Raw genomic sequence first — 26,582 nt, forward strand, 5'->3', positions numbered from 1 at the left:
ACACACAATACAACTATACAGGCATAACACACAAACATGCATCATATGCATCAGAGCCTTTTTAGACATTATAAAATACAATTACAAATAACCCATCAGAGTTGAGCATTTCGTAATTTCTTTTATTAGGTTAAATTGATGTTTTCAGAAATTCCAGAAAATTACACAACTCAAACATCTAATTCCATTAAAGCAGAACTATAGATATACAGAAGATGCATCATTAAAATCACTTCGACATTAGAAAACAGCAGCTACATCTGTCGAACATTAATGTAAAAGCGCATTTAGAAACAGCTCTATTATAAAACAAACACGTTGAGTTTATGTTTTATGGGGACTCTCCTAGACATAATGATTTTTATACTGTACAAACTGTATATTAACTCCCCTTACACTAACCCGACCCCTAAACCTACCCATCACACACTTTCTGCATTTTGACATTTTCAACAAAAAAAACATCACTTAGTATGATTTATAAGCTGTTTTCCTCATGGGGACCAAAAATGTCCCCACAAGGAAAAGGATTTCGGATATTGCCATCTTTGTGGGGACATTTTGTATTTTACAGTATATTGACATTCTACACAATAATGTTTTTGCTGAGCCGAGGACTTTTTTTAAGATGACCGCAAAGGCTTTTCATATTTCAGCAAGTGAGTATATTCCTAAGCTATTACATTGTTTAAGTCACTTTCTCAGAAACTCATACAGGTTTGACATTACATGAGGGTGAGAAAATGACATAGTTCTATCGCTTTAAATTGCTGGTGCCTTTCCTTACAATAGAAAAAGCTCAAATCACAACAACGCCAGTTTAAAAGTTTACAACAATCAAACTAAAGCTAGGACTAATTATCTGGACAAACTCGGTCAGGACACGTGGATTGTAGAGTCAGGACTGTCCTCGTTTGATCTCCTCTCCTCTTTATAGTGTGCAGTTTTCCACAGGACAGTCACTGTGTCTCTGACGGGTGTTTGTTCCCCGCTCTGGTCTTGTTCCTCTCGTGGAGTTGATGATGAACCCGATGGGCCGCTTCTTCCTCATGCTGGATCATCTGATGGTCTTCAGGCTCTGATGTCTTCTTCTCTTCTTCTTTCTGCTCATTGATATGAATCTTCTGTTGTACCTGCAGATACGCCTGAACTCTGTGCCGCTGGGTTTGGCTTTCACTGAAGTCAATGACTCGACACTCGTACGTCCCCTCGTCGGATCGTTTGACGCTAGATAGACGGAGTTTATGTGAGATGTTGCTGCCAACCACTTTTACCACCTTAAAGCAAATATAAAACATGGTTATTGAACATTCACATTCAGCTAGTTAAGTTTGGGAATTAAAGGGGCTGTATGTAGAGTTCAGAAACCTGTGTTATAGTGACACCGGTGGCCGTTATAGTGAACTGCAGCTCTCACTGCTCGTGCACACGTGACGCACAAGAGACTGAACGTGATTCAAGGCCTTAATACACTCACGGCGAAGGTATTTTTCATTCTTTGCGTATTGAAGTGATATACAGTTATTCATCCATGCTGCGAACAGCGTTTAGATGAATCTGTTAATATGTGCTTCATGCTTTCCTCTCAATAACAAAATAAACAAGAAAAATGCCAGCAGTGAGAAACAGCGGTTCATTGATCATCTGATCATAGAGATGTGGATGTTTTCAGCAGATCTGAGATTTGACGACAGATGAGCTCATTAATATCACACTGTTATGATAGTTTGATTAAAGTATATTTGAGACTATATATCTGGCTATGTGAGACTATAGTTTTAATTAATCCCTTTTCCTTGCATGACATATTGTCAAATTGACATCACAGTACAGAATGGCTCTTTCGGCATTATCCTGAACATTGTAAGTATTATTTTCATGTGTTAGCGATACAGAGACTCTCGGGAGCGTAACCGTCACATGCTTTTGATTTTCCCGGGAAAAACGTCCCGAATCCTTCATATAAGAATCAGTCTACAGGCTTTCATCGACAAACTAAGTCAGGGAAGCTCTCGTTTTTAAAATGTCGCTACAAGCGGTTCACACATTAGCAATAAAAACGTGATTAATACATGAAAATTCTTACATATAGCCCCTTTAAGAAAACGTGAATTGCAGAGAGATGCGATACAATGATCATGTTTATGAGCACAGATTAATATCTATTGAAGAAACATTCCTTCTCACAAGAGGTATAATTAATTAACATAAATCAATATACAGGTATGCAAAAGCACCACATAGCAGAAATTACTGTGCAGAATTACTAAAAAAATATTTAAAGAATAGGCAAGAGTGACTATCAGCATTTCAACAAGAGAAGCAAAATTTATTAGCATAACCTATAAATAGCACCGTAAAATTTCAGAATAAAGCAACATGTAATAAATTAGAAAACAATGCATATGGAAACCTGAACATTAAGTCAAATGAAGAGAAATTTCTAAATGCAAAACTCACACTTATTTTATTCGCCCCCATTGATGTGTTTTCCTGTGGAATCACCTGTAGACACATCAACATATCAAAACTAAAGCGAAGACTAATTATCTGGACAAATTGTGTCCAACTCTGTCTCAGGACATGCCATATGGTTTGTAAAATTGGCATTTAAAATGATTTTTTTTTTTTTAAACATAGCAACATATTGGTTAAAACTGTCCAATGCTTTTTAGAAATATTGTACTTTATAACTGGTATTGAATAAATTCTAATTATATTTATTAATATTATTTCTCCACCATCTTGGAATACCAATGGTCCAAAAATCATAATACGGTACACTGGCTGCTTGGTAAAATAAAAAATATATAGTTATATTTATACCAATGTTGGGTAGAGTTTACAAAGCATTCAAAACCGTGTTTTTTTTTAAAACAAACTGCTTGATAGTCTACCAAATCTATTTGAAAGAATAAGTATTCATCTTTAATAGATGAAAACAACGTAAAAACATTAGAACAAATCAAAGGTGAGTTTGGGCTTTCCTGATTGGTTGTGGACGCGTGTGGCTCCGCCCAGTCTCTGCTGTGTCTGGTGTACCACCACTGGATCTCCAATGAGGAGGATGATGAAGAAGATCCTCTGAAGGAGCACGACATCTCCACATCATCCCCAGCCTGAGACACCACGTCACGAGGAACCTCAGTGAAAAGAGCTGAAGAGAAAGAGATTCAAACTATCATTACTCATCCTGCTCTCTATAGATATAATCATACTGGTTCTGCGAATCTCTTCACACAGATACTTTCAGTCATGTGTGTGAGTGTGTGTGAGTGTGCATGTGTGTGTGCCTAGAGGTCTGACAGTCCAACGCTCAAGAAAACTAATTGCAAACAGGACTGGAGATAATTAAGCAGATACATTTGAGAACAAACAATATAATTAATTAATTAATTAGCATAAAACACACACACACACACACACACACACACACAGTGATGGCCTAAACTGGGACTCATAATGACTCTGCCGTTCTCCATGTCTTCATTCAATTCTGCCATTTATTTCTCACTGGACTATTGTTCAAGTCTTTCAAATAAGTGAATATTAATCGATAAGCTTCCCCTATAATCATACTTTGTCTGAAAAGGCAATGAAAGTTGTAAACTGCAGTGAATTGTATATATCGGTACGTTTTTTGGTATTTTGCAAAAACGTACGTAGATGCGAAAAATAAATAATATAAAATAAGTAAGTAAGGAATGACGATCGCAGACAATTATATTATTAAATATTAGCCTCATGCAAACCCCAAGATGTGCACAGCATTTATTTCAAGACATGTTTTCCCATATTAATTATCTGTGTGTAAAACTACTGTCACGCATCAAGGTTTAGGCATAATTGCTTAGAAATGCTAGGGGACGTTCTTCACTGTATTTGCCTGGGATAAAAAAAAAAACTTTGAAGATCTTTGATATCCTGGTAATTTAGCAGCGATCGGAAACTATTGCACTCAACAAACCTCAAGATACCACATGTGGAAATGCCAGCATTTTGAGTCTGTGCAACATTAGTCACACACACACACACACACTGTACATGCTACCATTAGGAGATATCATTAGGGAACATGGAATTAGTTTTCACTGTTATGCTGATGATACTCAGCTGTATATTTGTTCACGCCCCGACGAAACTTACCAATTCACAAAATTAACGGAATGCATAGCCGATATAAAAAATTGGATGACTAGTAATTTCCTACTACTAAATTCTGAAAAAACAGAGATTCTAATTATTGGACAAAAAACTTCCACACGTAATAACCTAGAATACTGTCTAACACTTGATGGCTGCTCTGTTAAGTTTTCGTCGTCGGTTAGGAACCTGGGTGTGCTCTTTGATTCCAATCTTTCATTTGAAAGTCACGTGTCTAGTATCTGTAAAACCGCATTTTTCCATCTTAAAAACATATCTAAATTACGCCATATGCTCTCAATAACAAATGCAGAACAATTAGTTCATGCGTTCATGACCTCAAGGCTAGATTATTGTAATGCTCTACTGGGTGGTTGCCCTGCACGCTTAATAAACAAACTACAGCTAGTTCAAAACGCAGCAGCTCGAGTTCTTACCAGAACCAGGAAATATGACCCAAATTAGCCCGGTTCTGTCAACACTGCATTGGCTCCCTATTAAACATCGTATAAATTTTAAAATATTGTTGATTACTTACAAAGCACTACATGGTTTAGCTCCGCAGTACCTGAGTGAGCATTTAAAACATTATAGTCCTTCACGTCTATTGCGATCTCAAAATTCCGGTCAGTTGATAATACCTAGAATATCAAAATCGACTGCTGGCGGTAGATCCTTTTCCTATTTAGCACCAAAACTTTGGAACAGTCTTCCTACCATTGTCCGGGAAGCAGACACACTCTGTCAGTTCAAAGCTAGACTAAAAACACATCTCTTTGACCTAGCATACACATAATACATTATAGACTTCTATAATTCAATGTTAGGCTGCATAGATTAGGTCAGCCGGAACTGGGAACACTTCCCTTAAATCCAGATGTACTCGTTACATCATAAGAAGAATGGCATCTACGCTAACTTTAGTGTCTTTGTTTATCCCGAGGTTTTCCCGCAGCCTGCCGGATCCAGGCCGTATCCAGATCTGACGAAGGAGATTCCCCTGGACCCGATGACAATGCAGTGCTGAAGTGTCAACTATCCTCTCCCTATGGAGGATCCCTTTCCCACTCTACAGATAAAGCGTTGTTGAAAATCCGGTTCGCGTACCGAAGTGATAAAATAAAATTCTGTATCATTTATAGGCAAGACAAGTAGTTTGTTTGGGCATGGTTTGTTGGGAAATTACAAACCTGCGCACATATATTCAAACGAATATAACTATAGAATCAATTTTTAATGCGCATGTGAACGCCATCCGGTCACAGGTTCGCGTTTAAAGTCTGTTTAGAGAGAACGCCGTCGTCTTAGTGGCCGCTAATGTAATAACAAATGATAATTTTGCTGGAAGTGAATCAATCAAAACCAACTTTAGCTGGAAATAACATTATTCAAAAATCGCTATAAAGCCAAAACAATCTCTGTTACCGTAAATTGTATGTTTATCTCTGTAAAGCTGCTTTGAAACAATCTCCATTGTTAAAATCGCTATATAAATGAAGATGACTTGACTTGACTCTTTTCCCTTTGCAACTTTGTAATTTCTCCCTGATTTCTGCTCTTTCTCTCTGTAATGAGAAAGTAGAGTGTGACCATCTGTTGTCTTTGTTTGGAGAGAGAAAGACAGTTTCTCTGGTCATTAATATGCACAGTCTCTATCCGGTTAGTATAAAGGTTATTATCCAGAGTCTAAGATGGTGCCGTGTTACAGTCTGAGTGATCTGACCAGTGTGAACACTCATATATACCAGGTCTTGACTGAAAAAGCTGTATATGCTCATCAGACCCAGAGCATTTACAGGATCAGCTGTGGCAGAAGTTACAGTCATCGCTCTTGTAGATAACTGCTTATAAGCACTGCACATCTGCACACTGCTTTTTGTCACTCAAATGTGATTTATGAATTTCCAATGCAAGTGAAAATATGTATTTTTCTTCTCTGCATTTCTGCTGTAGCTCGAGTCGTTTCCTAATCTAGCTTTCTAATAAACCTGGCATTGTATACAACAAATATTTCTGGCTCTGTGACAAATTGCTTATGTTCCTCTAGGATAAAAGCGTCTGACACATGCATAAATGTAAATATTGAAATATACAGCATGCTCGTAATGCTTTAGAAATCCTCCTGTATACTAGCCCTGACAGATTTCCCAGGAATATTGCCTCGGATCATGGTGACGTTTTTCCATGGAAATGCACTCATTTAATTTAACGTGTTTATTGGCATGCTAGCTCAATCAAATCAAGTTACCCAGGCATCCAATAATTGTATTATTTTTAATTAATTCAGTGAAATTAATTACTTTTTAACTCTAATATTACAGGCTACATTGTTCTGCGTTAAATGCATAATTGCTCTCTAACCCAAAGGCGGAATGCTTTTTATTTGTGCGTGCTTTATTTCTTACCGTGTTTGATAAATTAAGAAATAAGGTACAAGAGGTCTTGCAATATTGTGAGGAGTCACAGTTAAAGACCGCAGTAGAGTGCATGTATATGTTAGTATAATGTGTATTTTAGGATGACAGGAACACTGTATTGACCAATCAGAATTACCGTGGACTAAAACTCATTTGGGCCGTGTCTGAAACCTGCAGCCTTGCTGACCAGTCTGTCAATGACTTGATAGGCAGCGTTTGCATGAAGGCACCTACTAAGCTTCAAAAACTGGCGACAAAGGCATATTTAAACATATTTAAACTTTGGATTCTGACATGCATTTTTGCCTTCCTATCTCAGTCTGTATATGGCGATGTTTTCCAGATTTTAGATACAGCCAGCTTTAAAAACCTCATCTTAGCCATCAGGGCTTTTACTGCAGCAGTGAATGACATGCAATGTTACAATAGATCTCTCTACCTACAGCGAAGTAAGCATTACATTACCTACTACGGCAATTCTCAAAAGGTGTCCCACTGAATGACAGAAGTGAGTGTGAGTGTAGGAAGGCAAAGAAAAAGAAATAAGAAACGACAAATAAGAAAGTTGCAGACGCCAGCATGATATTTGTTCCCTCGCCTCAACAAAGGGTTTAATCTCAGCTGGAGGAAGACCACGGAGGTCACAGATGAAGACAGACCGCATGGGTCACAAAACCCCCAGTAGTCATTATTAAACCGGCTCATGCTGACCTGACAAATGGAGACAAATCACAGCTGAACACGAAACGGCAAATTCTGTGCAGTAAATGCTCCCATGTTTCAATATACCGGCTTTCAAGATAAAAAAAAAAAAAAGAACCACCGCTCATCCGTCAAAGAAGTCTTGTATGGTGCTGCTACATTAAATCATCATGGAAAATTGTAAAATATACATATATTTACGTATAAAATATATATATATATAAAAAAAATATATATATTATTACAATAAAATATAAGTAAAATATAAGTATATATACGTATAAAATATATATATAAAATATATATATTATTCCAATATACCGGCTTTAAAATGAAAATGATATTAGTTTTTAGGGGTGTAACAATATATCGTGTCACAATATATCGCAATACAAAAATGCAACAAAATGTATTGTGTATATTTCACCCAAAATAAAAATTACTGTGTGAGAAAAATGTCAAGTTTTCAGAGTTTTAGTCTACATTAAACTACTAAATATAATGTATAATAATGCAATGGGGGAATATTTGTGGGTCCTGGTAATGCCAAATGCCTTATGTTACCAGTAAAAACTACATTATTTTATATCTAGTCTATGAAAGAGTGCAAGCATATTCATCTAAAATAATTCTGATTCTGGTCTCACTATTGTCTTGTGCATTGGGTTTCAGCAGCAAGTCCAAGCCTATTCATTTACACCCACAATGTAATATCAAATTAAGCATTTTAATAAACAGTTAAATGTTTTGTTAACCTTTAATAATATGTCTTGGAGTATCGCAGTAATATCGTATTGTGAGTTCAGTATCGTGATATGTATTGAATCGTGACATGAGGGTATCGTTACACCAGGGGCGGTTTCTTCATTAGGGCGATTGGGCGACGCACCACCAAAGTGTGAAAGTGACTTTTTCAATCACATTCACAATCTCATTCAACCACAGAGTTACGCTAGCCGGGTCCGTGTCACTATAATCCAATCAGCGTCATGTCACGTTCTGTGGAGTACCGCCTCTTTTTGGGCGATTTCACTCTGGCTGAGGATCGCCCCGAGTGTTCCCATAGACTTCCATTCAAAGATGTTTTTTTTTCGAATTGGAGGCACTGCAATGCATTCTCTATGGGTTCCGGGAGGGCTCGCACTAACGTGCTTACGTCATCATACGTATCCTTAACTTGTGCAGCGATTGGTGGGAACAAACATACACTATTAAATATCTTTAAGATTAAGTGACAAATAATATTTAAAAACAATTTTGAATTTGAATAACAAGAAAAAATGAAACACTACTATAATATCTTTATCAAATGTGATTAAAAAAAATAAAAATAAAAAAGAACGAGAGCGAGAGAGACTGTTGGGTTGGGACATCTCGCGACTCGCGCGTTGAGGCCAGCTGAACTTGAACAACGTCATGGCAAACGCAGTCATTTATCGTGTCATTAAAATAAATACCATTCAGCCCGTCGTAGTTATCAGCATACATTGAGCAGGAGCAAGTAGCAACAGGAACAACACGATCTAGGAGGGCCTTGGGAGAAGAAGACAAGCAGAGGCTGTCTAAAGAGGTATTGCTGAACATTTTAATACTCGAGTGTTGGAAAATCTCACTTTGTTTTTACAATCAGTTTAGGAAAGGATGGTAGCAGTCTTTTTTTACTCCTAGCATTGTACTTTGAAATTTGTACATTTCCATTTGAACACACAACACAATCTTTATCCTACACGTCAACGATTCAGTCAACAATATTATTTGTCGCCACCTAGTGGAATCTTTAATACAATAACTTAAACTATCTGAGTGGATTGAAAATACATTTACTGGTCAAAAACCCTTGTCAAACTCCATTTGAGCTTGAATTTTGGTAAAATGGTAATTAACGTAATAACACACACACACACACCATCAGCGCTGTCGGACGGAAGCCTTGTATGTCCAAAACTGTTACTTTTCAGGAAACGAAAGAAAACTTTTTTTTCCCCCAAAATAATTTCCAAGCTCTTTTAATGCTTTCCATTGGTAAAATATTTGTAAAACACATTGACAGATGTAAAGGGTGACCTATAGCATTAATTTTTGAAAAAAAATAGGGAGATAATACAATATGGATTCTGCCTGATACATTGTTGCTGTCGGGATGGAAAACCTTGTATCTCTATATTTATATTATAATAAATAAATTATTTTATAACTAAAATAAATGTATTTATTTTGTCAGGTCTGCGACACAATCTTAAAGTAGTGAAGTTGCCTTTACATGCTTAAGCTGTTAAATTATCCATTGCATGGGTGGACCTTATCCTTATCAATCATCCAAACATTTGCCCCCCCTGAGAGATTTTGCAGGAGCCGCCACTGCTCCTATTCGTTTTTATTAAATATTCCAATTAGGAACATCTGTTCATGTATGTCTGAGTGCTGCACTAACTTCTGCAATGATAAACGATACTCGGTTACTAACGTAACCTCGGTTCTCTCTAGAGAGGGAACGAGTATTGCGTAAGTTTAGCTTACGCTACGGGAAAGATTCATCTTCGAGATATTGAAGCCAAAAAATTATCCTTAATTTTGTATTCATTGTCAACGCAGTGCAGCAGCTAGCAGACCTAGAGCAGGACATTTCGCGTGCTCATTGGCTGCCCTGCTGGCATCTGCTGCAGCCTACCAGTGAGCCCCGCGTGACGTCACGCCCAATGAAGGGCGCTCGCGCCTTCATAGCGTCACAGCCCGCCAGAATGGGCGTGGCTTAGCGTATAAAAGAAGGGGCTGTTGGCTGACTTCCCTGGTTTTTCGACAACTGAAGCGAAGTCGCTCGTGGCGCGAGCACAGCCGGTTACGCAATACTCGTTCCCACTCTAGAGAGAACCGAGGTTACGTTAGTAACCGAGTATCGTTCTCTTACGAGAGGTTCTCTCGTATTGCGTAAGTTTAGCTTACGCTACGGGAACACTTTGTCAACGCCGTGCGCACCAAGCATCCACCATGAGACCCCGAACTTTCAGGGGAACCCTGTAAGGTGGAGAATAAGGTGGCCAGCCACGCGGGCCATCACTTATACATACGCACACATAGGGAATACAGAGCAGCGCGCCGGTCTGTATAGGCACATGGCACATACCCTACTTAGTGCAGCTCAACCAGGAGAGCTGAGTCATGTGAGAGTGATCTGAGCAGGAGGTCTGGGCAGAATACACCTCTCTTTTAACTGACAACAGTTTAGCCTGCAAGGCAGGAACTTCTAGGTTATAAAACCTGACAGAGGTAGACGGGGAGCTCCAGCCCGCCGCTACACATATGTCATGGATAGAAATTCCACTGGACCATGCCCACGAAGAGGCCACGCCTCTCGTGGAATGAGCCCTGATGCCCAGAGGGCATTGCAGACCTTTTGACGCGTAAGCGGCTGTTATAGCGTCCACTATCCATCTGGACAGGCTCTGTTTCGAGGAGGCGAGACCCTTGGTGCGCCCACCGAACGAAACAAACAGCTGTTCCGAACGCCTGAATAAGGCGGAGCGCGTATTCGCGTAATGTAAAACCTCAGCACTCTGACAGGGCAGAGGAGGTTCACATCACTTTCGCTGTCAGATGCTGGCAGAGCTTACAACGAGATAACTTGCGCTCTGAACGGAGTGCCCATCACTTTAGGAACGTAGCCATGTCTAGGTCTGAGGATGACTTTAGAGTCATACGGCCCGAACTCAAGACACGATGTGCTGACAGACAGCGCATGCAGGTCCCCCACACGTTTTACTGACGACAGTGCAGTCAGAAAGACGGTTTTCAGTGATAGATATTTCAACCCCACGGAGTTTAGTGGTTCGAAGGGAAAAGCTTTCAGGGCCTCTAGGACCAGTGAGAGATCCCACATGGGAACCGACGGGGGGCGCGGCGGGTTCATCCTCTTAGCTCCTCTAAGGAAGCGGATGACCAACTCATGTCTTCCTAATGACTGGCCGTGCGTTGATTCTGCGAACGCTGCCACGGCCGCCACGTATACTTTGAGTGTGGATGGGGACCTTCCCTTATCCAACAGCTCTTGTAGGAAGGAGAGCAGATGCGCCACCCCGCATGTCCGCGGGTCCAGACCTTTGTCGGTGCACCATCCAGAGAACACCGACCATTTAGACGCGTAGAGCCTTCTCGTGGAAGGGGCTCTAGACTGCGTGATCGTGTTCATTACTCCTTCTGGCAGGGCAACGAGTACCCGCTGATCAACCATGCGTGCAGAGACCAGCGCTCTGGATGGGGATGCCAGATCGTGCCGCGAGCCTGAGAGAGGAGATCTGCCCTCACCGGAATCGGCCACGGAGCTGTATGTGACAGCCGTGCTAGCTCCGGGAACCAAATCTGATTCTCCCAACGCGGGGCTATGAGGAGCACCGAGTGGCGCGGTTCCCTGATTCTCTTGATCACCTGTGGTAACAGAGAGACCGGAGGGAAAGCATATAGCCGGAGGCTGGGCCAAACCTGGGCCAGCGCGTCCTCGTCCTTCGAGAAGAACGTCGGGCATTGAGCGTTGTCTTTTGACGCAAATAGGTTGACTTCCGCCCTGCCGAATAGGCGCCACAGTTTCTGGACCGTTTGGGGGCCCAGGGACCATTCCCCTGGGGGAACGTTGTCCCTGGACAGTTTGTCTGGGCCGTCGTTCAAATGGCTAGGCACATGCGCCGCCCTCAGCGAGCGCAGGTGCATCTGAGACCAAATAAGGAGGCGTTCCGTCAGATTGCAGAGATTTCTGGATCTGACACCGCCCTGACGGTTTACATAGGATACCACAGACATGTTGTCCGAGCGGACAATAACATGTTGGTCCTGTATGAACGGGAGGAAGCATTCTCGACCGCTATCATCTCCAGACAGTTTATGTGAAAACACCTCTCTTGGTCTGACCACTGGCCGAAGACCGGTCTGCCCTCGAACAGCGCGCCCCAACCCCAGTTGGACGCATCTGTCGAAATGACTTTCCGATAAGAGATGGTTCCCATCATCACTCCCAGCTGGTACCAGTCGGCCACTAACCAGGGCTGCAGAGCCGCTATGCAGGTGTGAGTCACTCTGATTTTCTGACCGCCAGAAACCCAAGCTCGGCGGGACGGGCGAGCATTCAACCAGCGTTGGAGCGGGCGCATGCGCAGTAGGCCCAGCTGGAGCACCGCTGCAGCTGATGCCATACAGCCCAGCATCCTTTAAAATGTTTTCAAAGGGAGAAAGCTGTCCTTCTGGAAAGACGCGGCTAGGTGGCAAACACGGAGCGCGCGCTGTGCCGATAGACGAGCCGACATGGTCACCGAGTCCAGTTCTATTCCTAAAAAGGAAATTGACTGGCTGGGTAGTAATGAGCTCTTGGTCCAGTTGACCGTGAGACCCAAGCTTTCCAGGTGACTGAGAAGCACTGTTCTGTGAGATAGCAGCTCTGTCTCTGACTGTGCCAAAATCAGCCAATCGTCCAGATAGTTCATTATTCGCAGCCCCTGACTTCTCAGGGGGGGCGAGCGCCGCGTCCATGCACTTCGTAAATGCACGGGGTGCTAGAGACAGGCCGAACGGCAGGACGGTGTATTGATATACCTGACCGTCGAAGGCGAATCTCAAAAATTGCCTGTGACGGGGTATTCTCTGAATCTGAAAATAGGCATCCTTCAGATCTAGAGAAATAAACCAGTCCCTCGGGCGAACGTGCGCGAGGTTTTTCCTGGTCGTAAGCATTTTGAACAGTCTTTTCACAAGCACTTTGTTCAAATGTCTCAGATCTAGGATAGGTCTGAAGGCTCCGTCCTTCTTGGGTACGAGAAAATAACGGCTGTAAAAGCCTGACTCGCTCAGAGAAGGCGGCACCTTTTCTATAGCCCCTTTGCACAGCAGCTTTGCTATTTCTGCGTGAAGTAGGTGTGCTACTTCCGCATTCACTATCGTCGCGGTCCGGGCTCGAAAGCGCTGGGGACGGCGAATGAATTGAAGTGTATAGCCCTGCTTATTGTGCTCAGAACCCATTCTGAAATCCCTGGGATAGTTTCCCACGCAGCTATGTGAGCCGCTAGGGGGCGAATGGCCTACGGGTTCAGATCGCTGCCATTTGCGGGCTTGTGAAACTGAGCCGGAGCCGAAAGCGCGGCGCGCGCGCTCTCGGTTCTGGGCAATGGCTTCTCGCTGAAAGCCGAGACCGTCTGATTTATGTGAGGTGTCCCAATCATAAGGGATGGGGAGCATTTTATTCTCACTTTTTGACGCGCAAGCAGCGCTTTGGGTGGAAAAGCTTTCTGTAAGCGTGAGCGCGTGTGCGCGGGCACGAGACTTACAAGTGTAATTGACGCCCCGATCATAACGGATGGGGAGCGTCTTATCAATGCCCTGCGTTTTGTGATAACATTTAAACGCGCGGGCGGCGCCCGGGGGGAGGTGTGTGTCAGTAAGCGTGAACGCTCTCCGGCGGGCACGAGACTTACATTCATAACCTGTTTTATTGACCGTGTAACAGAGCGGGCAGATAGTGGGCACAGACCTGTGGACACATTCCTTATATTCAACACTCGAGCGGCCTTTCTGCGCTTTATGAGAGTGTGCTCTGTGAGTGACACGAGATTTGATGTGCTTGTGTGTAGGGGTGAACACTGGGGCGTGGGCACTTTCACTACACTTAAAACACCAACGGCGTGAGCCGGACCAGACATTATACTCTTTTGAGATTTTCTCTGGGTCGCCGTGAAAACGGCGTATGTGTGCAGGCGAGAGGGCAAATGAGCCGGCTCGTTGGCTGCTAAATGGACCACTGCAGTAGCCTGATTGAAGGGGACTGACAGGGAAATAAACTTGAATACGGCGGCTCGCTGAGGAGAGCCGCATAAATTTTATCTGCTGCGGGAGCCGGAATCGAACACGGGTCTCCGGGGCAAAAGCTTAAGGTTTAGCCCCTGAGCCACAGGGGAAACATCGTAAGCTTTAGTTGGCGCGAGCAGATAAGAGAGAGAGCGTCATCACAGTTTTCGTGTGCGTGTCGGCATTGTCTGCAGGCGTGCGTGTTATAACAGGCTCTCTACTGCAGTATAGACATTACCAGCCGCTCGAACTAGGAGGAGCTGGAAAATGTTTGAGAAAAAGAGGGGGTTTCTCTCTGATCCAGCGATGCGGAGAGCTCGCTGAAGAGTCGAAAAATCAGGGAAGTCAGCCTACAGCCCCTTCTTTTATACGCTAAGCCACGCCCATTCTGGCGGGCTGTGACGCTATGAAGGCGCGAGCGCCCTTCATTGGGCGTGACGTCACGCGGGGCTCACTGGTAGGCTGCAGCAGATGCCAGCAGGGCAGCCAATGAGCACGCGAGATGTCCTGCTCTAGGTCTGCTAGCTGCTGCACTGCGTTGACAATGAATACAAAATTAAGGAAAATTTTTTGGCTTCAATATCTCGAGAAGATGAATCTTTCCCGTAGCGTAAGCTAAACTTACGCAATACGAGAGAACCTCTCGTAAGAGAACTGACCATTTATTCAGATATATTCCTTCATTTTTTCTTTCTCTAATTAAAGCTGCTGTCCGTAAATTTTTTAAGTAAAAAATAATCCAAAATAATTATATTAAAAAAAAACGTATTCTGCCAGTGGTCAAAACTATCTGCTTGCCATAGCTAGATTCAAAACGGTTCGCTTGTAATAATGATTTTAATTCCAGTGGTACTGGTGGGTTTCCGCGGGAAATTCGAGCATGTCTTTGCGTCATTACGTCACACCCGTACACATAAAGAAGGAGTTTCGGCTAGCCGGCTATACTGCGCGTGACGAGATGTTTAGATGTATAGGCTTTTCTCGCAGCACTTTACATAATTAAACTTATGGCATCCAGAAAGATCCAAACAACAATCATCAGTGTCAACTGGAGATTCAGCAGTTATAAAACCCAAAAGACTTTGTACTTCGGATTTAAGGTGGCTAGAGAAAGAGAAAGAAACCGTCTCATGCGAACACAAGGATTTAAACATTGGCGGGGCTTTTGAAAAGTGCGTGAACTCCGTGTTTTGAAGGGGTTCAAAACGGAAGAAGAGACGGCTTTTTTCTGCTGAACAAGTAAGTTAAGACATTTCAATAGTTCAATCGTGTAACAGTACGTTTTCTTAATTCACACAGTTATGGAGTTTCCTTTGTTGTGCCTTTCTCGTTTTGCTATTATGGAGAATATGAATTCTGAACTACACAGGTAACCATAAAACGCATTAAATTTAACATTAGTCACGCTATGCTGATGTTGTTAACATGAACAATTTGAGAACAAAGTAGGCTATAATTTGCACGGTTGCTGTAAATCGCGTTGATTAAATCTAACGAAGCTTATCATGTCGAATGCTTTTCCCCCCTTAGTTGGTCAGAACAAAAATGGATTTTACTTACTTGTTCAGAAGACATTTTCTTATGAAAATTCTTATGTTGGTCAAACTTTCAAAAAGTGAATCTGTGATTCTGTATGACAGTATATCCACACAGCGCGGTGACTGACAGCAGCACTCGCCTCAAAATACTGTGTTCATCCGCGCTGTTTCATGCCGATTTACAACCCACGTAAAGATGATAATTCCGCGAATCACTGCAGTTACAGATTTCGAACAGAGAGATGGCGACAAAGAGGAAAAGCTACGGACTGGAGCTTTAAAATGGTTGAAATGTTAGTCACCTTATGTTTTTCAATATACTCAATATAGCTTTACAGAAGGCTAACATGATGGAAAATCTATGTAACTAACAAAAGCCAGTTTCAAAAGGACATCATCATACAGAAAATATTTTTTGAAGTAAGGTCAACCGATTTGATGAATTCTGTGATGTTTTGTGGTGTCAGTCTGCTACAGTTACTTCCTTAAAGCAGAACATGAGAGTGAATTTTCACAGAAGTTATCAGATCGTTCACTCAGCTTGTGCACTGAAACACAGGACGATAGATTTGAGGACTAACTTTAACTTTTAATTGACTCCCAGTGGAGAGGCTGGTAATCTAACCTGAGAGATTCAAGGTAGCCATTAGCCGATCAATAATCCGCTCATTCATATTGATCAAAGACAGATGAACAGCTCAAAAATTCTCGAACTGTTTCTCCTCCATATCGCTTTAAAATATAGTATTCTGTGCAGAATTCACTCGGGTCCGATACGTTTTCTGGTCTGTGGCGACTTGATCACATGATACCAGACTGTATACGCCCCAATGGAAAGCATATTTACACTGTCTGAATCGTTCCTTATCCCCTATATAGTGCACTATGTGCCTTTCAAAAATGAAAATGTGTGAAAAAGTGATTTCAGCCACAGCTTCAGCGTCTATTTATAATGTAGGGGATGGAGCTTCAGATTCTAGAGAGCATTTGATTGGACAGAAAATCGGATGAGAAGCTGAAGTGCAGAGTGATGTCATCAAAATCATTGCTCCATTTTGGCGGCAGGGAGAGATTGTACATTTTTAATTATCTTCTAAATGTGAATTTTGTCATTGTTTTGGAGCACACTAGCTTATAGATAACAATAAAGCTAACATATTCATACTAAAAGCCAAAAACGTCAATTTGATTTCATGGGGACTTTAAGCATCTGTTCAATGTCAAGACACTAGCTTTCGGAAAAAGGAAAACTGATGCTCATGCCCATCATGTCACAACATTAGTGTCAGAGGAATTCCCATGAGGCTCGGAGAAGAAGAACATGGAAAACCCTAAATCTTACACTTTATTTTCTGTCCAGCTGCTTACTTCCTTGCAGGACTGCAATTCAGTTATGTCTGGATTAAATTTGACTAAAGACATAATGAATGGTTCTTAATTCTGTTTATGTCTGTTTGAAATTATAGACGAAAATATAGGTTGAATATTTGTCGTTTCCACTGTTGATGTATGTTGCCAATGGACCCTGCCATTAATTGAAGCGTTTTATTTAAATATAAACAGTTAAACATGTGGATGTAAATTAGCAAAGTTGCTTTAATCCGGCTTGTTTACATTTTGTATTTTAAAAATGTTCATTAACATGCATTGTACAAAACAATTATGAAACACAAAACAGCAAAAATGTAAAAGAAAACACAAAAATATTTAACCATTGTTTTTAACACTGAATATATATATATATATATATATATATATATATATATATATATATATATATATATATATATATTTAAAAAAACGTATTACTTTGAAACCAGTGGCTACTTGACATTTGAAAAAAAAAAATCATAACTGTCTGTCTCAGAAAATACTCAAAACTGTCATGAGAGCACAGATCAAACTTTCATTTACAGTAGTTGACTCATCTTCATGAATGGCAGCGTGGGTTTATTAATTTGCTACTCATACAAAAATTACAATAATGTGATTTTAGTTTTGAGGAGATGATTTACAAAAAAATATTCTATTGAAGGCAGCTTTAACTAGATGTTACCATCAAACAAACAAAGCACTGCTAGAAAAAGTCAATTTGGGCTAATTGGAATTTTAAATCAATAATAATCCTTTATAGTTACTGTGATATCTTTGACAATTTGCCCCAGTCTATGTCATATGTTTTAATTTGGTTTGACTTTAAACTTCTTCATGACTTATTTCAGCTAATATCATCTATCTATCATAAAACATTTTCTTTCCTAAGAAACTTTATATCAGCAGTTTATAAGAAACTTTCAAAAACAATGGTTTTAAGCTCTAGGCTATTAATAAATGTTGAGTTAAAATCAACAACAGAAGCTCAAAACTTCCTAAGCTGTCTATCCAGACAGGATATATTTGCGTTCTGAATCAGTTCGCGCATATGATGCCCAGAAACGCAATCTCGGTGGGCAGCTCATTTGAGACACATCCACACACTCAATGCCGTTTCATTAGTTCCCGTTCCTCACGCCTACCGTTTCCAGATACGTGGTTGTCCACCGCCAAATTCGCGCTGATTTGGGCATAAATTCCCACCGAGTGTAAAATCCACAGCATCTCTCCAAACGAGCCCATGTCTGCTCTATGCACGCATCAGATGAACCGGCAGCTGAGCGCGCGTGTCGGTCGAGTGGGCGTCGCTGTCCCGGAGCGCGGAGGAACACACGCGGAGGGGCGCGTGTATGTGATGAGGTCAGGTGAATGATCAATTAGGCGGAGGGATATAAACTGCTCGCACTATCAGGTATGAGACCGGTGTTTGAAAGTCACTTTCTGTGAATGCAAACTAAACATTTCTACAGTAATTGCCCAGTATTAAGAAGACTTTTAGTGCATGTTGTACAGAGGATTAGGTGTCATCATTTGCACTTGCATGATGTCAGACTTCTATTAATCTCATATTAACAAAACAACCTAATGCTGCTTTCAAGTCATGTTGGAAAGAGCTGAACGCACATGAATACCACTGCAAACTAAGTGGGAAACTCAACTTTCTTTAGGTAGGCCTACTGTGTTTCTGAGTTGGTGGCATGTCAGTGAGACAATATGGCGTCTGCAATAGATGCAGCATCTAGGCTATACCAGAACCATAGAGAGAAAGAGTTGCGACACTCCCATAGACCGCCATAGGAACTTTGGAATGCGGAAGTAACGCGTGTCGTGGAGCGGCCAATAGTTCCAAACACTGATAGTTTCTCCATTGAACCCCATTCATTTGCAGTGCTTCCGAAGTACGCTCGCTGGTAAATTAATGAAATTATTGTATTTTTTTACTTTTACACACATTAGCCGGCCTCTCGTGAATCTAGTCTGTAGTTATATTTTATGTAGCCAGTTTTAGTAAATGTTTATTGGAAGATAATAGGTTAATTGCAGCTATAGCTTACGTGACCAACACTTCACTAACGTTAGCTAACTTACGGTAACTGATGTATATAATATATAATATTTTTAATAATATTTTATATATATATATATATATATATATATATATCCTATATATAATATTATATATACATACACACACACACAATTAATTTATTTAAATGGGTTAGGGTTATGCATATATGTGCTTATATGTATTTAGGAACATAGTTAATTTACTCATTAACTATCTCTCCGGTTTAATTTTATGAAGAATATTTTTTGGTTGAATATTTACCGAACATTGCTGTATATAGTCGTTGCTTTCTACGTTATGGGAGCAGTCTATTTCCCTCCTAAATCATTCATTTGTACATGCACAGCGTAATTATTTATATTTTATGTTGGTTGGAGTTCTGATCGGACTGCAGACCTCTGCGTGATCACGAAGGTAGGCTAATGGCTGAATCGGAATTTATAAGCAAGATCACGGGAATCAATAGCCTAATACAGCCCAGTTGTGCTAAAATAAATATCATGAGACGTCCATCATCAGATGAATGACATAGAAAAGTTAAGTTAGAGCCGCTAAAGCCAGTGCTAACATACTACCCATGCGAACATGAACACTATAGCGTTTCCCTCCAAAAATATAGCCTATAAACTTATCTAAGTTGTCACCCTGCCTCTCCAAATGCAAAACTGACATTAACAAAATGCAATAACAGCTGAAAAAGTACTTGGGTGTGTGTTTTATTTTATATTTACCGTTTAATAATGCAATCGCTGCTGTCTGTCCATAGAAGAACATGACAGCCCGCGTATGTTTTGGAACTATTGGGGCTTACATGACAGCCGTCGCGGCGACATCAAAGCGTGTCGCAACTCTTTCTCTCTATGGCTCTGGGCTATACTAGTAAATTTGTTGAAATTAATAAAATATTTTTTTTCCCATTTACAATATAACTGTGCATGAACACATACGATTGTACAATTACGATAGGCTACATAGCGATTTAATTTACAGCACCATCATAAGTTGAATAGCCTAAACCTTTACAAAAACACACACCTGTTGCGCATTCTTTATTCATCATGTTATAGAAGTAAAAAACCTGTGCTGAAGATCTTGACTCAAACACACCAGATGTTGTAATTATGACTTCCCAATTTGTACATACGAACTTCCCTGGAAGACTTGATTAGATCCAGTTAGATAGATCAAATTCATATTAGATTGAAAACTATTGAAAATATTTTTTGAGAACAGTAGGCTAAGTCATCATCTCCATGTAAACTACAAAAACGTAAATGTGTGAAAATATTATGTGTTCAGTCTATGAGTGTGTAGTGTTTCTTTACACAGTGACATCGCCATGTACTGGCAGCAGAATACAGCGTTCTCTTACGAGAGGTTATCTCGTATTGCGTAAGCTAGCTTACGCTGCGGGAAAGATTCATCTTTGCTGAGATATTGAAGGCAAAAATTATTTCATAATTTGTATCCATACACAACGCAGTTCCTCTGCGGCAGACCTAGAGCAGGCTAGCTAGCAGCTCATTGGTTCGCTCAGAGAGAACTGCTTAAGCCTATGGGAGAGCGGGGCTGAACCCGCTTCCAATGAGAGGCGCCCGCGCGCTCATTGCGTCATGGCCCGCCAGAATGGGCGTGGCCATGGTGTATATAACAGTCTCTCCCAGGCTTATATGTTGATTCATTTCATCTTCAGCAAGCTGCACGCTTCTGCTGTCCTGAGAAAAGCCGTCGCCGTCGAGAAGGCATCACTCTAGCGAGCTCCCGGACCCTGAAGAAGCCGGCCGTCTTCGCCACCTTCAGCCGCCCTGCAAGCTAGCGCCATCCGACGACTGTATCCTTCTCTATTATATCTAAAAGAGCCGAGCGTCTTTTTAAAGATGTCTCGTTTTTCCTGCGGCTCTTGCCGCGCTCGTCTCGAGGACGGAGACCGCCATGTCATCTGCGCTCTCTGCCTGGGACTCGAGCACGCAGAACTCGCCCTCGCGGATGGAGGATGCGACTTCTGTGAGAGCCTGCCGTTGTCGTCCCTGCGGGCACGACTTCTGGCAGCAAAATCCGCTCCCGCGCCGCCTTCCTCTTCGCCGCGTAAGAAAAAACGCCGCTCCCAGAGGCCGCCGGAGCCCCCAGCGGAACAATGCGGGCCGCCACCGCCGCCTCCCGCTTCCCACTCTCCCTCCCCGCCCCTGCCGGACATACAGTTGCCGCCGAGTGGCCGCTCTGTCGCTTCCGATGACGCCGCGGAGGAGAAGGACTCCTGTTCACTGCTCGCTTCTGACAGTGAAGAATGGTCATCTCTCGGATCCACGAGAGAATCGGCGGGGATCCGCGCCGGGATAGAGGAGGAACTAATGCGCCTCCTCTCACAGGCCGTCGAACGCCTCGGTCTCGAGTGGTCTCCTCCACCCGAGCAGGCCCCGAACCGGATGGACGGCAGCTTTTTTCATCGGCGCTCGACCCCCGCGTGCAACCGGGCCGCTCCATTCCTGCCTGAACTTCACGCAGAGCTGACGAAGTCCTGGAATGCCCCGCTCTCGGCTAGAAACCGCTCTGATATATCCGCCTCGCTGCGCTCGGTGGACGGAGCCGCCGAGAAAGGCTACTCAGCCATGCCGCCCGTCGAGGACTTGGTCACCGCACACCTCTGCCCGCCCTCTGCTAGATGGCGCTCTTCCCCCACGCTTCCTTCGAAAGCTTGCAGAGCGACCTCGAGCTTTCATGCTCGCGCCTACGCCGCCGCCGGTCAGGCCGCCGCAGCGCTACATTCGATGTCTGTCCTCCAAGTATTACAGAGCGATATTCTCCGTGAGTGGGCCGAAGGCGGTAGAAACCCCTCCCCCGCTGTCACGGATCTGAGAAGTGCTACGGACCTCGCCCTTCGCGCCACTAAAGCCGCCGCACAAGCTCTGGGGAGATGCATGGCCAGCCTTTGTGTTGCCGAGAGACACTTATGGCTCACGCTCGCCGACATGGGAGATTCTGAGCGCGCCGCGTTTCTTAACGCGCCCCTCTCCCCGACGGGCCTTTTTGGATCTGCTGTCACGGGAATTGTCGATCGCTTTTCTGAGGTCCAGAAAGCTACTCAGGCGATGAATTTGTTTCTGCCCCGCCGCGCTAGCTCTTCCGCGGGCCGCTCTCGCGAGCCTCCTGCCAGAGCTCCACCACAGCGCCCCCCTCCGCAGACTCAAACAGCCCAGCGCAGACAGGGCGGCCGCCCTCGCTCTCGCTCTGACAGCCGCCGCAGACCGCCGCCCCCACGTGGCCCGCGACCTAAGATCACGCTGAAGCCTGATCATCAGAAGTCTGCCTAGCAAAGTCAAGAAAACGACGGTGCTCTCCCGCTGCGGCCGGACCGCCGTCAAAGCTCCGCCCTCTGCCAGTCCCCGTTATTTCGCCGACTGCTGTAGTGTTGACCGCCACAAACAAGCCGGTGTCCCAGCCCGCTTGCGAGCGACAAAAAGCCGTTTTTACGGCTACCCAGAGAAATCTCAAAAAGAGAAAATTTGCCAGTTGTGTAGAAAATGTGCCCACAATCATGTGCTCACCCATACACACAAGCATAACATACCCCGTGTCTCTATCAGAGCCCCATCACATGAAACGGGCACAGCCCGCTCTAATATCAGAGAACATAAACACGCCCACGAGCTCGTGCGCGTGTCCCCTCTCGAATCTACTGTCAGCCCGCTGGCCGCCGGCACGCTCCGCTCAGAAATTGCGACGCTGTTGCAAAAGGGCGCTATAGAGAGAGTCCCACCATCTATGACCGAGTCGGGGTTTTACGGCCGTTATTTTCTGGTTCCCAAGAAAGACGGCGGCCTCAGACCGATTTTAGATCTCAGGTCTTTGAACAAAGTGCTCATGAAGAGACCGTTCAAGATGCTCACTACCAGGAAACTCCTCGCGCAGGTGCGCCAGGGGGACTGGTTCATCTCTCTAGACCTGAAAGACGCCTATTTTCAGATCCAGATAAATCCCCGTCACAGGCCATTCTTACGTTTCGCCTTCGAGGGTCATGTTTATCAATATGCCGTTCTCCCGTTCGGCTTATCTCTGGCGCCCCGCACATTTACGAAGTGCATGGATACGGCGCTCGCCCCCCTGCGGAGCCAGGGGCTGCGCATATTGAATTATCTGGACGACTGGCTGATTTTGGCCCAATCACAGACGGAGCTTCTGTCGCACCGCGCAGTTCTCCTCGACCATCTGAAAACGCTGGGCCTCTCTGTCAACTGGACAAAGAGCTCCCTTCAACCCAGTCAATCGATTTCCTTTCTAGGAATAGATTTGAACTCGGTCACGATGACGGCTCGCCTGTCTACACAGCGCGCGCGCAGTGTACAGCGACTGGCCGCCTCGTTTCAGATGGGCACCCGCTCACCTCTGAAAACTTTTCAGAGGATGCTGGGTTACATGGCCTCAGCCTCCGCTGTGCTTCAGCTGGGCCTTCTGCACATGCGTCCGCTTCAGCTTTGGTTAAACAGCCGTGTACCCCACCGTGCGTGGAACACGGGCCGCCAGCTGATCAGAGTTACGCAGACATGTCTCACGGCGCTGCAGCCATGGACAGTAGCAGAATGGTTTCGACAGGGCGTCACGATGGGGACCTTTTCTCGCCGAAAAGTCATCTCGACAGATGCATCCAACACGGGTTGGGATGCAGTCTGCGAGGGCTCACCGGCCTTCGGCCATTGGTCGACACAGGAAAGCCCCTTACACATAAACTGTCTGGAAATGCTTGCGGTCGAGAACGGGCTTTCGCGCTTCCTCCCGCTCATTCGGGGACACCACGTCCTGATCCGTTCGGACAACATGGCTGTGGTCTCCTATCTCAACCGTCAGGGCGGTGTCAGGTCCAGGAATCTCTTCCTACTGACAAACCGCATTTTAGTTTGGTCTCAGAGCCGCCTGCTCTCGCTCAGAGCGACGCATGTGCCGGGCCATCTGAACGACGGCCCAGACATACTGTCCAGGAACCTCATCTCCTCAGGAGAATGGTCCCTGAACACACAAACGGTCCAAATACTGTGGCGGCTATTCGGCAGAGCAGAGGTGGACCTCTTCGCGTCAGAAGAGAACGCTCACTGCCCAATATTTTTCTCAAGGAGCGAGGACGCGCTAGCCCAGAAATGGCCTCGCCGCCCGCTCTATGCATTCCCTCCGATTGCTCTGCTACCACAGGTAATTCAGAGGATCAGGGACACACGCCACTCGGTGCTCCTCATAGCCCCGCGTTGGGAGAGTCAGAATTGGGTTCCGGAGCTCACTCAGCTGTCGCAGACAGCCCCGTGGCCCATCCCAGTCAGAGCAGATCTCCTCTCTCAGGCTCGCGGCACGATCTGGCACCCCCATCCACGGCGCTGGGCGCTACATGCATGGGTGATCAACGACTATTCGTTGATTTGCCAGAAGGAGTAAGAAACACTATCATCCAGGCTAGAGCACCTTCCACGAGAAGGCTCTATGCGTCTAAATGGTCTGTGTTCTCAAAATGGTGCACCGACAAACATCTGGACCCACGGTCATGCGAGGTGCCGTCTTTGCTTGTTTTCCTTCAAGAGATGCTGGACAAGGGCAGGTCCCCCTCCACTCTCAAGGTTTACGTGGCAGCCGTCGCGGCGTTCTCTGAACCCCGACGCGCTCAGTCCCTGGGCAAAGACGAGTTAGTCATCCGCTTCCTCAGGGGAGCTAAGAGGATGAACCCTCCGCGCCCCCCTTCGGTTCCTATCTGGGATCTTTCTATAGTTCTCGAAGCTATGAAAGCACCCCCGTTCGAACCGCTCGAGTCTGTGGACCTAAAATACCTCTCGCTCAAAACCGTTTTTCTGACGGCTCTGTCCTCAGTAAAACGCGTGGGGGATCTTCACGCGCTCTCATCCAGCGCCGCGTGTCTCGAGTTTGGTCCGAATGATTCTGTTGTCATTCTCAAACCTAGACATGGCTATGTCCCGAAGGCGATTGGTACCCCGTTCAGGGCTCAGATTATTTCCCTATCGGCTCTGCCTTCATCCGATAGTGAGCGCGACGCCAATCTCCTCTGCCCGGTGCGGGCTCTGAGATTGTACACTACGCGCGCTGCCGCGTTCAGACGCGCTGAGCAGCTTTTCGTGTCGTTTGGGGGGCGCACCAAAGGTCTGGCCGCCTCTAAACAGACACTGTCTAGATGGATAGTAGACGCTATCGCCTCTGCTTACGCATCTAAATGCCTGCCCTGCCCTCTGGGCATCAGGGCGCACTCCACTAGAGGCATGGCCTCATCGTGGGCATGGTCCTGTGGAATTTCCATTCATGACATTTGTGTGGCCGCGGGATGGGCCTCCCCGTCCACTTTTGTCAGATTTTACAACTTGGAAGTTCCCGCCTTGCAGGCAAAATTACTAGCTGTCTAAACGACCAGCTCCCTAAGAAGCTGCATTACTGGGAGTCCCTCACACAACCGGTTCGCCCCTTGTGCTCTCCTTAAATGCTTATACACTTCATGTGCCCGCTCTGCCGGCCTCATACATGCTTATGTATACACTTCATGTGCCCGCTCTGCCGGCCTCATAATACATTCACTCCACGTTAAAAATCCCCCGGTATCACCCTGGGATTCATGAGTGGATTCATAGCGCGCACGGCGTTGACCAGGTGTTCCCGCAGCGTAAGCTAGCTTATGCAATACGAGAGAACCTCTCGTAAGAGAACGAATCGGTTACCTAACGTAACCTCGGTTCTCTCTAGAAGAGGGAACGAGTATTGCGTTCCCGGCCGTGCTTGCGCTACTAGCGTTTCGCTTCACGCTGAAATAAATCAACATATAAGCCTGGGAGAGACTGTTATATACACCATGGCCACGCCCATTCTGGCGGGCCATGACGCAATGAGCGCGCGGGCGCCTCTCATTGGAAGCGGGTTCAGCCCCGCTCTCCCATAGGCTTAAGCAGTTCTCTCTGAGCGAACCAATGAGCTGCTAGCTAGCCTGCTCTAGGTCTGCCGCAGAGGAACTGCGTTGTGTATGGATACAAATTATGAAATAATTTTTGGCTTCAATATCTCAGCAAAGATGAATCTTTCCCGCAGCGTAAGCTAGCTTACGCAATACTCGTTCCCTCTTCTAGAGAGAACCGAGGTTACGTTAGGTAACCGATTCGTTTTTTGTCGTTTTGCGGATCCGTGTGAACGGGATCATTTTGGCAACTTTATATATCGTTCTCATCCCAAGGCGTCATATACTGACGCTTTTGCGTCTATATCCAACGCACATGGCACCCTTTAGCGTCAATATGAGACGCAGCTATATGGCGCATTCTAGTGGTCTAACCCTCCCCAGACCTAAACCTACCCACAACCGAAGCGTGTTATATTGACGCTAAAGGGTGCCATGTGCGTCGGATGTAGACGCTTTGGCAAAAGCGTCATGATGCCTTGGGATGAGAATGCGTTGCATAAATATATAATCATCTACAGTTTTTGAGCAGCCTTCCCATTGATATACTGGTCTTTGCCTCCATTTCTTTGAGCTAGATTTTAGACTGTCCAACC

The 26,582-nt window shown here is 44.4% G+C and overlaps 1 protein-coding gene across 1 annotated transcript; it reads right to left on the minus strand.

The window, feature by feature from the left end:
- Nucleotides 1-824: 824 nt before the first annotated feature.
- On the minus strand, nt 825-18,238 carry vstm2l (V-set and transmembrane domain containing 2 like). The gene is made up of 4 exons (XM_056266062.1): nt 18,136-18,238; nt 2,991-3,157; nt 2,461-2,508; nt 825-1,277 (listed from the first exon to the last, which is right to left on the minus strand). Exons 1-4 carry the CDS (start codon nt 18,233-18,235, stop codon nt 960-962), a joined length of 633 nt encoding a protein of 210 aa, XP_056122037.1. The 5' UTR covers nt 18,236-18,238; the 3' UTR covers nt 825-959.
- Between the last annotated feature and the right edge of the window lie 8,344 nt (nt 18,239-26,582).

This window comes from Rhinichthys klamathensis, unplaced genomic scaffold, assembly GCF_029890125.1.
Source record: "Rhinichthys klamathensis goyatoka isolate OS25496 unplaced genomic scaffold, OSU_Roscu_1.1 h1tg000244l_1, whole genome shotgun sequence".
NCBI classification, from domain to species: Eukaryota; Metazoa; Chordata; class Actinopteri; order Cypriniformes; family Leuciscidae; genus Rhinichthys; species Rhinichthys klamathensis.